Source organism: Adiantum capillus-veneris, chromosome 14 (genome assembly GCF_014529385.1).
Source record: "Adiantum capillus-veneris isolate H3 chromosome 14, ASM1452938v2, whole genome shotgun sequence".
Classification (NCBI taxonomy): domain Eukaryota; kingdom Viridiplantae; phylum Streptophyta; class Polypodiopsida; order Polypodiales; family Pteridaceae; genus Adiantum; species Adiantum capillus-veneris.
In genome coordinates, this window is record NC_140944.1 from 101,668,674 (window position 1) to 101,685,031 (window position 16,358).

The window sequence follows — 16,358 nt, forward strand, 5'->3', positions numbered from 1 at the left end:
CAAGACGGATTTCTTTGCGGTTGAAATCTGTCTTCTGCTGTAGTGCTCAGAACGAAATTCTGAGGGCATAAACGGCTTCGAAAGGGGGGTAAAACGTCAGGTCACCTACTGGAAACGCTCCCGAAACGCCGAGTGTGAATTTTCGAACTCCGGATCCAGAATCTGCCGGAAAAGTGCGCGCGCGCGTGCGATTGCGCAAATCCGCACTGAACCAAGGCTCTGATACCAATTGAAGTCGCGGAGCGGAGCGTGGGTCGACTCTCTCACAGACACACACAGTGAGCTTACACAGTACAGTACGCAGAGAACTGTTAGAAGGGTTATCTCCCAATACCTTAGTATTCACAAAGTATATGTGAGTATATACAAAGAGCTAGAGGGAAATGAGTTAGGCGGGCGGCCAGCCATATCCGCATAAGAGGCCACTTGGGCTTTAATCCCAACACAATTTCCACCCTAAAATCAGTGAAAGGCTCCATTAAACTTTGCAGCATTTTGCTTGATGACATTGGTGCTGATTCTTCTTCAGGTAGCACATCCACCTCGTCTTCTGGGTCAGATACATCAACTCGTTGCACTACTCCTTTTCTGCGAGGACGCAGCTTACCAACTTCTCCTTGCTCATCTTCTGGCGATGGTCGCATGACAGAAATAGGTTTAGGCTTAGGCATAGCGGAAGCAGAAGTAGGAGAAAGCTTAGCAAGTTGTGGAGTATGCATGCGCGCGCTACTTACGTGAATCGCACAAGCGCTAAGGCCTCTAAAAGTGTGTGAGGAAATGATGTCGTTCCTTACTCGTATGATGGTGTTAAGTGGAAGGAACTTTGCACCCTTTTCGACGCAAAATTTGAAATTTAAACATTGTTTAAGTAATCGGATCAGGTGAACTCCGACCCAGTAGACTCCGAGCCAACAAACTCCGATGTAGTACAATCCGATCCCTGACCTGAATGCAAAGCCTGTGTACGCTGATGATTGATCAACAGTATCCTGGTCCATAGTACCTGAAGAGAACTCCACCATTTGACAAAATGCAACCTCTGGTATAGTAGGTTTGAGCCAATCTAAATGGGGTGGCTTGCCCTGATTTTTTTTTAACCTGAATCCATTAACAGGTTTCTCTACCCTTGTGCCAAAAACATCTGCTACAATAAAAGTTCCTTGAACTAGGTCTGTGATAATCTGATATGGCCCCTTGTACCTTAAATTAAGCTTCCCAATATGGGGACCTAACCTTGAGTTGTAAAGCATTACCCAGTCACCTACCTGGAAAACCTTAAACTTGACATTCATGCTGACCCAGGCTTTCCTTCTTCTCTGAATGAATTCTGTTGTATAGGATTTGATCAACGTGTCTTCTTCTAGCTGCATTAAATACTTGCTTCTATGCTGAACTGACACATTTGGAGTCATCTTCTCAGCAGTAATCCTCAAACTAGGTACCACAAACTCAATTGGTACTCCGGCTTCCAAGCCATACACCAATCGGAATGGGGTCATACCTGTTGTTACCTTGAAAGCTGTTCTGAATGACCACATGGCAGAATCCAGCTTTACATCCCAATCCCTCTTATTCTCTTGTACAATCTTTTTCAAAATCTTTATAAGAGTCTTATTAGTACTCTCGTCCTGTCCATTAGCTTGGGGATGGTAAGTTGTCGATTTCTTATGCATTATCATGTGGGTTTTTGTTAACTCAGAAATCAATTCATTCAAAAAATGTGTACCTCTATCACTGACCAACTCTACTGGACATCCAAAACTGGTCATAATGTTGTGATACAATAACTTTGCCACACTCTGAGCTTTGTTATCTTTCAATGCCACAGCTTCCACCCACTTTGTACAGTAATCAGTAGCTACTAGAATGTACTTGCATCCCTTACTTGTTGTAGGCTTGACTGGTCCTACAAAATCCATACCCCATTTTTGAAATGGCTCCAATGGCAATATAGGATGATCTGTCATTCTATCTCTAGAATCAGGTTGACCAAACTGTTGACACACCACACAGCTTTTTGCATAGGAATGAGCATCCTTCAACACAGTTGGCCACCACAAACCAGCTTGGAGTATATTTTTTCCTGTAATGTCCACTGAGAAATGTCCTCGTGTTGCTCCATAATGGGCTTCTTGCAACACAGCTGATTGTTCATAATTTGGTACACACCTTCTAATGACCTGGTCAATCCCTTTTCTGTATAATGCTCCAGCAATCACTAAAAAGGGTCTGCTTGTTAGGGAAAATTTTCTCCTTTGGTCTGTTGTAAACCCTGTTGGCATAACACCATTAGTTAGAAACACCAGCATTTGGTCATACCATGAATCAGAAATGGAACTTTGAACTTCAAATAAATCTACATCTGGAAACTGATCCGAAAACCCTGTCGGTTGTTCCCCTATCTCAATCCGACTTAGGTAATCAGCTATTGCATGTTCCTTGCCAGGTGTATGCACAATAAGGAAATCAAATTCCTGCAACAATAGCATCCACCTTGCCAATCTACCTGTAAGTAAGGGCTTTTTAATAAGATAAAGCAATGCTTGATGATCCACGTGGAATATGACCCTATTGCACAAGAGGTAATTTCTGAATTTGTTTAAAGCATAAACCATCCCTAATGCCTCCCCTCAGTCACTGCATAGTTTTTCTCAGCAGATGTAAGCACCCTACTAGCATAGTACACAGGTCTAAACCACCCTTGGGTCTTCTCCTGCATTAAAACAGCTCCAATGGCTATATCTGAGGCATCAACAAACACATGAAATGGCAGTACCCAATCTGGAGGTTGTAATATGGGAGCAACTGAGAGCATCTTCTTGAGAATATGAAATGCTTTTTCCTATGGCTCAGACCAAACAAACTCTACATGCTTCTTGGTTAAATGGGTAAGAGGCATACATACATTAGCCAAATATCTGATGTACCTGCTATGCCACTTAACTTGTCCCACAAACCTGCTCAATTCCTTGATATTGCCAGGTTCTTGTGCTGATTGTATTACCTCAATCTTCTTCACATCTATTGACATCCCTTCCTGAGAGACCACATGACCCAATATCACACCAATCCTGACAGCCATTACACTTTTGTAGGGATTAAGGGACAATCTGAACATCCTACATCTTTCAAAACATAATTTTAGATGCTCAAGGTGTAAATCCCTTTGACCAAAAACTGAAAATTCATCTACAAACACTCTCATGAAATCCTACAAATAAGGTTCAAATGTCTTATAAGCTGTAAAATTGAAGGATGGTGGTCCATTTTTAAGGCCAAAGTTCATAACAGTAGATGCAAAGGCTCCCCAATCTGTAATAAAGGCTGTTTTATGTTGGTCCTCCTCGGCAACCTGAATCTGATTATACCCTGAGAAACCATCAAGGAAACTATACATCTCTTTCCCTGCTACTGCATATAAGATAGCATCACAAAAGGGCATTGGAAAAGGATCTGTAATAGTTGCAGCATTTAGCTTCCTGTAATCCACACAAACCCTAATCTTCCCATTCTTCTTTGGTACCACAATGATTGGAGATAGCCAAGTGACTTCATGAATAGGCTTGATGAACCCAATTGCCAGTAATTTATCAATTTCCTGCTTAACCTGCTGTGCAAAGTTGGGATTCATCCTATATCTCTGTTGGAAAATTGGAATGGCATCTTCTCTCAGATTAATGTGATGCTGATGCAGTAATGGATCAATACCTTTTACATCTGCATAATCCCATGTAAAAACATCTTTGTATTCCAACAATAACTGCCATAAGTCTTGTAGGAATTCCCCATCCACATAAATGCTAACCTTGACCATCCTTGGTTCTTCTTCAATCCCTAAATGATAGACTCCGATCCATCATTTTTAGTATGTCCGAACCCTGAATTTCCTGTCCCATGACAGGTTCATCAAAAAGATCCTCTGTTTCCTGATCCTTCTACAAAATTCCCTCAATATCAACTTCAAAAACAGGTATGACCGTCGGATTAGCCTGCAAAAAGGCTTCCTCCTCATCATCCTCTACTTCTTCAACAAGACTGATTGATTGAGCAAACAAGGGTCTTTCTTTTCCAGGAACGTGCTTTCTTCCCAACATAGGTATGTTGATTATCTGTTTCCCTTTGGTAAGCACCACCTGATTCTCACCCCAATCTTGTTTCACCTTGGCTAACCTAAACCAAGGTCTTCCCAACAACATCTCATAGGAAGCATCACCTTCCTTCATTCTGAGAGCAACAAAATTAACTTGAAATTGCATCCGTGCAATCTGAATAGAAGAGTTCCTTAAAATTCCAATTGGATGAACCCTCATTTGATCAGCCATTTTCACTTGGAAAGGTGCTAGATCCAATCTCCCTAAGCCCATTGTGAGATAAATTGACTTAGGTAAGATATTGACACCAGATCCTCCATCCATCAATACTTCCTCAAATATCCTGTCCTGTAAAGTCACCTTGATAACTGGAACCATGAAATCCACATGAGAAGGATGAATGCTATTCACCCTAGGCTCCTCTTTCTGCTGTATGGAACTTTCATAGTGCTTACCCAGTGACTTATGTAGCAATCTCTCTTTAATGCTGGAACTATAGAAAGCATTTGGTCTAAAGACAAGTGTAAAGGAGAGTTAATTAATACTTCAAACCAATCTGGTGCAGGTACTTCAACCTGATTTTTATGTTGTACTGGTGTATAAGAAGATTCTGCATGATCCTCCAAGTGTTTACCTTGTTGCTCCTTCTGAACCTGCTTCTGTACCTGATCTCTAACCCCTTTTTGCTGTTCCCAATCAATAGGACCTTTAGCCTTGGATCTAGTCACAGCCAGCACATCAATTTCATCTTCCATATTATCTGGATATTGACAATCATTCTCCACATTGTCATATTCCTCAGTCGGAAGTACTGTGGCTGTTTTATTAGGGGTATCCTGATAAATCGGAATGTCGATAATAATCACATTTGCTTGTGCCTGTGGTTGATTTGGAGGTGGTTGTGGAGGGCCTACTTGCTGGTTCTCCTGATTGAATGGAACAACAAGAACACCTCTCTCCTCATGATGTTTTACCCATCAGGCACAACGAAGGCCAACCCAATGTGTAGGGTCACCACAATATACACAAGGCATAACTCCTTGAGGCCTTCTTTGGTTATTATCCTGGTTTCTTCCAGGTCCCCTCTGAAATCCCTGTCCAGGAGGTCTTCCTATAAATGGAGCCACCTGATTTGCCTCTGCTGAAGTAGTACCCCGCCCAACACCTGTACCTGTTTTACCCCTTTGTTTAGGGTTGTACCAGCATTGAGCAGTGGTGTGTCCATCTCTTTCACAAATCTCACAGTACCTTTTCTCTTTAGGTGCTATGACTGAATAGCCAATATTCTTTAATTGCTGAACTATATCAACTTCACCCCCTGTTTTGTCCTTCTTCTTCTTCTTAGGACTCTTCTTTTTCTTCATTTCCTCCTCTTCAGATGAACTATCAATATCCGATTCTTCAGAAGAAGATGTATCTGATTCTGAACCTGTTTCCGATTCCTTGTCACCTCTCTTACTAAACTTTGTCATTCCCAGCCTCTTCTCAACTCTAGAAGCAGCCTGTACCAAATTATCAAAACCTCCTCTAATGTCAATGCTAGCCACTGCATTTTTAATACCACTCCTCAATCCTTTGAGAAAGTAGCCTGCCAACATTTCATTAGTTGGCCTTTCATTTCCCTGCAATCTCTCAACAAATATTCTAAATCTCTGAGCAAAATCTTCTACCAACATTGTCCCCTGTTTGATGCGTCGTAACTTGTTTAAAATATCTGTAGGAGTTTTCTCCTTCCGAAATCTTCGTAGAAAAGCCAAACTAAGTGCAGCACAAGTAGGAAAGTGAGCCATTCCATATTGGCTGAACCACCTCATGGCCTTGCCTTCCAAGGTAGCTGCAAATTGCTGTAATTTTAAAGGATCTGGAAACATCACCTGATATCCACTTGCTTGCCAGCGGGTTTCAAATTGTGCTACATGACAATCTGCATCCTCTTTGGGCTTCCGTCTGAATTTGATGGATTTAATCTGCGGATTAGGAGGTGGTTGAGCCATGGGAATGGGATTTGGGATTCTTACAGGTCTTTGCCTGCTAGATCCCCTCAATGGATCAAATTGGAGTCGCCTTCTACTTCGTGCAGGTCCTCCTGTCAAGAGTAGTGCCCCCACAAGTTGCCTCACTGCCCTGTCCTCTGCTGCTCCAGAACCCTCTTCCCCAGAATTTACCAACCGTTCTTGAGGTGGTGGATCAGTTTCTTCATCAACAATCACATCCTCATAGTGGAATGGATCTATATTGCCTGCTCTGGCTTGAGCCCGTGTGTAATATATGCGAGAGTGTCTTCTACCTCGCTCGGACATGCATTATCACCAGAATGAGATTCATGAATCGAAGAATAATACCTGATAACTGCATACGTCCTCAGCCACGAGAACTGAACCCGCAGGATCGCCAAATGTTTTGTGGTTCATCAACACAGAAAATACTAGTACATCACAAATCTTTCAACAACTCATAACTCGGAAATAATACACATAAGTACTAACATCATACTGAAGGTAAGAGATAGAAGAAATTGATAACTCAGAATTAAGATGACACGAGTGCTTCATTGATCAAGAAGAGCTACAACATCTCTGAATACCACTGCGCTATCACAACTCTGACTTATAACCACCATACAAAATAGACTGGTAATAACAACCTCAGTCTTGATATATCATAACTGTTAAATATTCGATTTAAACAACATCCGACTAACTATGATCCGACTAACTATATCTGATGAAATATATCCGATGAAGCACTTCCAACTAACTACTAAATTGACATTCTGATATGCTTGTCAACAACCCATTTTAAGAAAAGCATTAACCGAAACATAGGATTTATTCTTGGAAACACAACATTTGGTCGTAAACTAGGAAATATATATTTGGGATAGATTGATTGACTTAAAAATATTATTTACCGAACCTTTTGGTATGGTTTCTCTTAGACTCTCTACTTACTAGCATTGATATTAGGTGGCAGTTCTTGTGGCATGAGATGAAGCTCAAGGTGCACGGTTATCGCTGTGAAGGGAGTATGTTTGGGTTGGCCGAGTGGAATAATATGAACTTCTTGTTTTGATGTGGCATGAGACGACAGCCGGGTTGGCACCATTGTGATGTGGCGAGAGTATGCCTAGGTTGGCTCAATGAATTACTTGCCGAGCAGTATGAGACGCTCAAGAATGGAAATATTTTTTTAGAGCAATAATGTATATACATATCTGTTTAATTGTGCAAGTAGAATTTCTAAGAGAAACCTATTCCAAGAGTGTCTTCGAGAAACTTGATCTAATCCTTTGTTTTTAAAAGAATGTCTTTCATACTATTTGAAAGGATGATGGAAGGAACATGTGATATAATATGTAGAGAGCTTGAATGTTTCTCACATTGTTGTAGTAATTAGAAAACAAAAGCAAAGTGGTGTGAGTATGGTGTGGAAAGTAGGAGAATGAAGTAAGGATGACAACATTCTATGGATGAGTGGACCCAGTAAGCTAGGTAGATTTTCAAAGATTTTTTTTTTTTTTTTGTTAGCCTACCAAATGTTATGCCTTAGGGACTAGTGAGACTTGATGGTTGTGCTTCTAAAAGCTATGAGGTAAAAGGTCTCAAGGTTGGCTACCTTGAAGTATGCACTTTCCAGGTTGACTTTTGTTTAGATGTGTAACACCATAGGCTATAGTGAAGTTCAACAATTAGCGACTCTTGCTTGAGGATATGTGATGTTGAGACTCACAACCTATGGTGTTTGAATAGATTTAGGAAGAAGAATGTTACTATTAGGTAATATTTTTCCTTAGGTTCAAGGATGCGAGATGCTTCACAAGTGGTTCATGCCTAAAACTACAAGTGTAGCAAGGGTGTTGTCCATTGGTTCTCTTTTCATCTATGGAAATAGGGTTCAAAACTTATCAAAGGTATCCCATACTTCATATTGATTGGGCGCGGACCTCACAGATTGTTTCCGAATTTCTGTATCCTTGTCAATACACAAACTCTCCCCTTGTGGGGGAGGTATCCATCATCAATGAAAAAGTTCTTCCATCTAGTGAGTTCACCCTTTAAAAGAGGAGAACCGGGTTTTAATCTATGAAAATAGGGTTGGAGACTTATCAAAGGTACCCCATACTTAATATTGATTGGGCAAGGACCTCATAGATTGGTGAAAAATGTCTTCATCCCCGACAATACACGAACTCTCCCCTTGTGGAGAAGGTATCTATTGTCAATGACAGAGCTCTTCCATCTAGTGGGTTCATCACTCAAAAGAGGAAAATTGAGTGTGAAGGAAATAGGCAAACTAGGTTTGAAGGGAGAAGGATCCATCTTTGGGACATGACTCCACAAATTGGAGTATGAATCATCATGCTCACATTTGCCCTTAAGAGATTCCAAAACCTCACTTTAAGGTCTGTGAACAAGAGAGAGTTAATCTCAAGTATATTACTACGAGCATTAACTACCACATTGTGTCCTCCTTTACGATACTTGAACTTGGCATTATCCTCCTGAAGAATCTCATCCCACATGGTCTTTCAACCCTTCTAATCAGATTTTTGTGTGATCCATATGATGCTTTCATGGTCAAACACTATTTCAAATTGCGCACTATACAAACAATGTTGCCACTTTTTCAAAGCCTATAGTATGGCATATAATTCTTGCCCATAAGGTAAATAATTTTGCTGTGCAAAATCAAGTTTCTTTCTTCCAAAAGCAATTGGACTCTCCTCTCAAAGAAGAGCTACTCCAATATCTCAATTGCTGACATCTGACTCAAGAACAAAAGGTTTCCTTGGATTCACAATAGCTAATATGGGTGCAGTAGCTAGAGTGACCTTAAGTGCTTCCAGACTTTGCTATTGATCATCTCCCCAATGCAACGATTTGCCCTTGGTTTCCAATTGGCCCATCATAAAGCATTAGTTCTTGCATAGTTGTTAATAAACCTACAATTAAAACCTGCAAATTCTAAGAAAAGTTAGTTCTCTTCCAAAATTTTAGGAGGAGGCCATTTATGGATGGTTTCCACTTTGGATTGATCTATATCAAGGCCTGCAACAAAAATCATATGTCCCAAATAGTGAAGTTATATCTTCAAACAATCAAAACTGGAATCTTTGGCATATAATTTGTGTTGCCTAAGGATATCAAACACTTGCTTTACATGTTATAACTACTCTTTCTTAGATGCACTATAGACTAAAATTTCATCGAGGAAAACAATGAAAAATTGGGCCTAGATATTGTGTCAAAACACTATTGAGAGTTTCATGAAAGTAGATGGAGTGTTGGTTAACCCAAAATCATAATAAAAAATTCATAATGTTCAAACCTTGCTTGGAAAGCAATCTTTTATATATTAGCAAGCCTAATTATGACTTAATGATACCCTGCCTACATATCTATTTTGTAAAAATGTGTGCATGTCTGATTTTATCCAGCAACTCATCTACCCTCGGCAACATACATTTATTCTTAATAGCTAGCATGTCAAGAAGATAGTAGCTGCACATGTGCATACTACTGTCTCACCACTGTCTTTTTTCTTCACTAATAAAATAGGGGAAGCCCATGGTGAAGAGCTAGATTGAATAAACCCACAACTAAGGTAGTCAACAAGTTGACGTTCCACCTCAATAGCCTCAAAATGACTCAATATATAAGGGGGTTTGCTAGCAAACTTACTACCTACAAGCACACTTATGCTATGTTGCAAATAATATGTAGGTGGTAACCTAAGTGGTAAATCTTCTAGAAAAACATCACTGCATTCCATTAAGAGTTACTCTAATTGATTAGCAACATTTTCTTGTTGTGATGACTAAGATATAGAAAGAGAAGAAGAAGAGAAAAGAGAAACATGCAATGTTGAGGAATTCTCAGACATAACATAATCATTAACATCATTTGATAACAAATGACACAAAGAGTAACACAAAAAGAGCTGTTCTATTTCATCATTGGAAGAGAGATTCATAAGCCTGATTGTACAAATGAGAGGTAAGGGAGGTATATTTTTTCCCCTCGGCAATACCACGTGCTTACCTTTGGATTCAAATATAATACTGTTTTGCTCATAGATATGATGTAATGATGAGCCAAATCGATACAACCACTTGTGACTAAATACGAGTCTTACGATGTGGCGAGCGAGATTTCTCTAGCGAAGGAAAATCCGAGCAAATGAATAAAGAAACCAAATGGGCTTCGTTACGAAAGATGCATGAAGATCCTACTTAAAGCCCCACGTGATAGCAATAACACTATTCAAAATGAGAATCTTTTCTTGAATCCGTAAGTAATCGTAGCAATAGCATTGTTCAAAATTAGACTTTAGATTCTTTTGTGTAGTTGAGGCTTGATATGTAGAGCAATGAGAAACCCAAACAGGTAGCAAAGCTATTACAAACCATGCAATGATCCACAACTACATTCAACACCATAATTTTAATTTTAACTTTTAATTTAGTCAACAATGCTCATACATCTACAAAGTTTCTAAACTATATTAAGAGACAATTGTCATATCTTATACCCAAAAAAGAGAGTTTTCTTCAAGATTGTAAGATAACAAGTGGAGTATAGAGAGCAGCATGTCATGCCTCTACACTCTAATAACAACAAGAAATGCTACGGTTCTATCTCGTGACTATGAAGAGTCACACTCATCATCAATAAAGACATTGCGCCTCTGACACTTCTTGTGGGTGTCAAAATCGTATCGTATATCAACAACCATGGTTTTTGCAATCCCCTCGGCATAAACTGGCAACACACTTCCATACAAAAAGAAAAAGGTTAATCTCACAATCCACATATAAGCAATACATAATCTACGTCATTGAAACACAAGAAATCTCAAATTGTTGTTTGAATCATTATCCATAATTTCCAAATACTGAATAATGATACCAAAAAGTGACAAAATAGCATAAAAGTATGATGGAAACATAAAATAGGGGGGGGAAAATGAAGTGTAAGGTGGACTCTCACTAGTCATCAAAGGGGTTGACACGCGAAGGCATGTTACCCACATCATCAACATCAAGAGAGGTGGAGGCCCCCTCTCTGCTTCGCTTTTTAGGGCGAAATAATGGTTGCACATAATCTGAAATCAAAGTGTCGTCACTGTCAACTGCTGCACACACCTGCCCTGTGCTTAAACATGCTGCCAATACGGGTGCTGTACCACATCCCAACTCCAAACAAAGACCTCCAGGCCTACAAAGAAGCTCCACAAAACATGCAATAAAAGAATGACTTCGTTGCAAGCCACCACGCCATGGCTCTCCGGATGATGATCTCGCTAGAGAAGACTCTGGGAGATGCTGCATCATGTAAGAATCCAAAGGTTGCATGCCAAGTCGATTGAATAGCGGAGTGCTCTCAACCACAAAGCAAGGTGGTTGCATGCCAACCCTATGCACCATAAGTAAGAGAGAACAATGGCACTACACCACCACATAGACAATTAGAACAATAAAAATAACAATAATACACCAAAATGAGAAACAAACAAGTTAATTATGTAGAAGAGCATTACCTCAATCCGACCACCAAAGCTATTACCATAACCATAAGCTCCATGATGAAGGACTACAATGCGACGATGAATAGCCATCTCTGATGCACGACAAAATCTCTCAACCCAGCCAATGGTATCTCCTGCAAAAGTTTTCTAAAGTCACAATAAAAAACACACAACAAAAATATAGACAAGTATTGCATAAAATTATGATTGAAGCACAAACCTGTCATAGAGACCATGATCAACAACCACCCAGAGTCTGACAAAGTCGAATATGCAAGTTGCATGCCTGCACGAACATGATCCTCACTACAAATATCCCAAAGGGGCACAACAGGGGAGGCTAAGTGGGAACCACTAAAGGGAAGATCCAAAAAAATAAAATCAGCAGCCCATGCGACTGTTCTCCCACCACACACGCACAAGGTCCGATCAAAGCGTGCAGATCCCATGCGCTCATGAACACGAATCCATGCTGGATGTCGAACACCGGCCCTAAAATCAGCAACAATGGCTATGTGGTCCCCAGAAATGGCCATGCATCGTGAGTCAGACAATGAGGACAGAGAAGACAAGGGAATATCAATGATGTAGACAAAAGAAATGGTTTTCTTTGCAACAATCTCCCCACAAGCTACTGCGATACAAGAGGCTAATCAAAGTGAATGAACTCCAATAAATGAACATACAAATGACTGCATCGTAAGCGATAGCTCACCATGCTCTTGCTCCATGTTTTCATCCACCCTAGTCTCAACAATCACCTCCTTTCCCTTGTGAGAGGTATTTGTAGCTTAGAAAAAAGCAAAAAAACACAATATCACCAGTATGTAAAACAAATAAGTTAAGGAAAAAGAGAGTTTAAAGCTCTTCAACAAATTATGTTTGAGACTGTTTTGAGTAACCATTTACCTGATATCACCTCATTCACTCTAGGAGGTAGAGTCACATCGATGGATGTGCCACCAACTCTCATAGTATCGTGAAGCTCTCTCTCTCTCGCCAATACATGCCCATAAGCCATGTCTATCCACCATGGACATGTCTCCATCTCCCAAGTAGTGAGCTTATGTATGGAAGGGGAGTACATGCATTCTTCCCCAGTAGATAGTTGTGCCCACTGCTTAGCTAAGAATGGAATCCCTGGAAGAAAGCCTTTTCCAACCAAGGATAATAGAAATCTAAAACAATCAAGCAAAATAACATCACTATAAACTTTGTAATTATGCAAAGCTTGAAATAAAAGTATTATGAGCTTGACCTATAGGCTAGCCTTTGAGATGCCATGCGTACTGTGTCCACTTTCTTCATAGCTTGCTTATCAACATCTTTTGTCTTAGGTTCAAGAGAAGTTTCCAAAGGAAAAAGATAGGGTCGTGCTTCAAACTTGAGCTCCTCAAAGTAAGAGGCAAGAGAGCAATCATGAGGCAACAAAATACCACCAACAATGTTGGTTAAGTCCTCCACAAACTTTGTCACCCTATCAAAAATCCTTTGTAGAAGGCCCTCTCTACGAATCCAACTACATAACAAGGAAGACAAGAAAAATCTAAAACAATCACAAAAAACTAGCAATCCTACATCGAAGATTCTTAAATGTCACTAGAAAATTTACTTACATAGGATACACATGATCTCCTTTCTTTAAACCATAAGATGCTCTAGTAATCTTGTCTGCTTCAAGCAAGGAAACCCATAACAATTTGCTCAAGACAGGAGCATCATGCATAGCAATCAAGTTCAGTTTCTCAAGCATATCCCAACTATCAGGACCCCACTTGAGTGCAAGAACTTGAACCATCCAATCCGGTCCAAGATTCAGATCAACAATATTCAACAACTACAGTATTTGAGCAACGAATAAAAAACCAAGTTTGAACAGCTATTACACTATGTGCAAAAAAGCTAAGTTCAGAAATAATTCAACCACCTTTCCAACGCGCTCTCCATATTTTAGTGCTAAATCATTCAATATCTTCTCCTCCTCTTTTATAAGTTCTTCATTTGTCATTGTCTGCCTAGCTTGCTCTATTCTTTGGCTCAATTCCTTGGACATTTGAACCTTCAATACATACTTAAAAATAAATAACTTGCAAAAAAACAAACACATACTCTTTGGCTCAATTACTTGGATATTTTATCCTTCAACACACAATTGAAAACACATAATTTTCAAAAATACCAAACACGAGATCTTTCTTGAAAAGCAAGCCAGAGACACTTACATCGTATAAGAAGCTTTCCTAAGTATCGACGAGTAAGTGGATACCAAGGCTCCACACCCTTCGAGTATTTCTTACGGACTGTAGCAATCAACTTTTGATCTTTTTCTAGAAGCCCCATTACATAAGCTTCATGATCTGCTGCACAAATGTGGGAGCAGTTGACAAGCTCATCCCTAAGATGGGTGACCACAAGAGCATGTGTGTTCATGCTATTCCAAGTTCATATACAATACATACAAAGTCAGAAACATAACATAGACATTTTGTGCTAAAATATATAGAAGGTCATAAAACTTACAAATTCATTCTTTGCAAGCTACTAAGAAGAGCTATTCTGGCACTCGTGTAGGATCAATAACTGTACAAAGCACACTACAATGATTTTCTCGATCAGTGGAGAATCTCTCTTTAATAGTAGCCGTCCAAGCTACCGTTCTATGATTACCCTCCCAAACATAGAACATTTTATTAGAGAGAACTTGAAGATTTGGTCTTTTAGAAAGCTCAATTTCAAAATCTTTATGTATATCAACCCATATTGGGTCCCATGAAGTAAGAAGGTCCTCTGCAAAATAGATAAGCATAGACAAAAAATCATACTCAACTACTATTTATGAGAATGACAAAAAACACAGTAGAAAAAGACAGTAGGAAAGATCAAAGTAGAGAAATGAAATACCTGTAACATAAGATTCCTCCTTCTTGCAATTCCAAATTGAAACAATGAAAGCTCCTTTTTCTTGCATGTAGCCCTCCTTTGCAAAAGAAGATTTCAATCCACTAACATCATCTCTTAAGCCTCTGACCCTTGCATAGGGGATCAATCGACATGAAGGAATTGGTGGACAATCAAAAAAGCTAAACATGCGAGTACATTGAAGAATATCTTGTTCTCTATGCATGTAAATCTTGTGTTCATCCCCTGTCTCTGTATCTACTGCTACTTCATCTCTTACGACATAAGGAACTATTTGTAAACATGCCTCTTGTGGGGCAAGAGATTCATCAACTTCATTTATGGAGCCAAGCCCCAAATCTTGACTTTGCATCTCCTCTTCCTGTGTCTCCAAACCTTCTGTCATATCTGTGATAGATACTGCACTTATTTGATCACTGATCTCTAAGATACTGGAAGCTTGAGTTGAAGAGAGTCGTCTCCCTCTACGACCTCGTCCACGTATTGAAACCACTTTATTTACTTCATTGAAACTGCCTCTGGGAGTCCATGCCGACGCGGATGCCTAGAGGCAATTAAAAACATCAAAAAATTTATTTATTGATCATCCATCAAAGCATCCAAGTTGGCGTTGATCACAAGAGGGAGCTAACATATTTAAAAAAGGCATGCCCAACTATAAAATTTCACTTGAGAAATTCCTTCTAGCCATCCATGTCGGCATGGATGGCTTGAGGGAGCTTTCTAAGAATGAATCCCTGCAAAAAAAAATTGTCCCAAGAAACTCCTCCTAGCCATCCACGTCGGCGTGGATGGCTACAGACAGTTCTAACAGAAGCTAGGTAACTGTGCAAATCTCCAGAGAGAGTTTATTTATATAAAAATTCACAAACTCAAAAATTCCTTCTAGCCATCCACGCCGGCGTGGATGGCTACAGACAATTCTAATAGAAGCTAGTTTAAATTTAAAAATTTTGACCCTTTTAAAGAATACAGAAAGCTTTTGTATAGCTTTCTGTGGATTACAGAAGAGTAAACTAAACTACAGCAGAGAAAGATTCTTAGCCTAAACTCTTGGATTTACCTATCGATAAGCTCTCTCTGGACATTTGCAGAGTTGAATAGCTTCTCCAAGAACTGTCTGTAGCCATCCACGCCGACGTGGATGGCTAGAAGGAGTTTCTTGGGACAATTTTTGTGATTTATGGTGTCTCATAGCTTCTGTTAGAATGAATGCTACGCAGAAGGATTGCAGAGCAAGATTTGAAGGAGATTTACTCTTGCTGCAGAGAAGGATTGCCTCAGAGGAAAGTAGCGCAAGAGACAAGGTCTCTGAGGCTGAAGCGCAAGGTGTCCATGAGATTAGCGCAAGTTGTCAATGCTAGTGGCGTGGAAAATTGCAGGCGTGGATGCAGCAGGTAACCAAAGATAGGCTCTAAAGTCTTTATGAATAGGTTTTTACATGTACAGCCTTTATGAATAGGCTACTGAAAAAACGCAGGCTGTAAAGCCTTTATGAATAGCCTTTAAGGTTAAAAAAAGCTTCAAGAGAGCACAATGTTATGAAAAGCCTTTGTGCGTTATAAAAAGCTTCAAGGTTAAGAAAAGCTTTAAGATAGCTTTTAAGGTTAAGAAAAGATTCAAGGTAGCTTCACAAACTAACGCATAAGCTTTTTTTTATTTTATTAACTTGGTAGCTTTTCATAACTTAGCTCAATTGCCCTCTTTTCATAACGATAGCTTCACAAGCTTTTTCTATTTTATTAACTTGGTAGCTTTTCATTTTTACTTAGAGCTTTTCAATGACCGATTTAATATACACGAAAAATAGTGTTCTGGAAA

General features: G+C 39.6%; 1 protein-coding gene across 1 annotated transcript; it reads right to left on the reverse strand.

Moving 5' to 3' along the window:
• Positions 1 to 10,925: 10,925 nt before the first annotated feature.
• LOC147442850 (uncharacterized) lies at positions 10,926 to 12,591 on the reverse strand. Its single transcript, XM_086529445.1, has 6 exons — positions 12,528 to 12,591; positions 12,334 to 12,408; positions 11,839 to 12,252; positions 11,631 to 11,752; positions 11,122 to 11,538; positions 10,926 to 10,985 (listed from the first exon to the last, which is right to left on the reverse strand). The coding sequence occupies exons 1-6, from the start codon at positions 12,589 to 12,591 to the stop codon at positions 10,926 to 10,928; spliced, it is 1,152 nt and encodes a 383-aa protein (XP_086385571.1).
• Between the last annotated feature and the right edge of the window lie 3,767 nt (positions 12,592 to 16,358).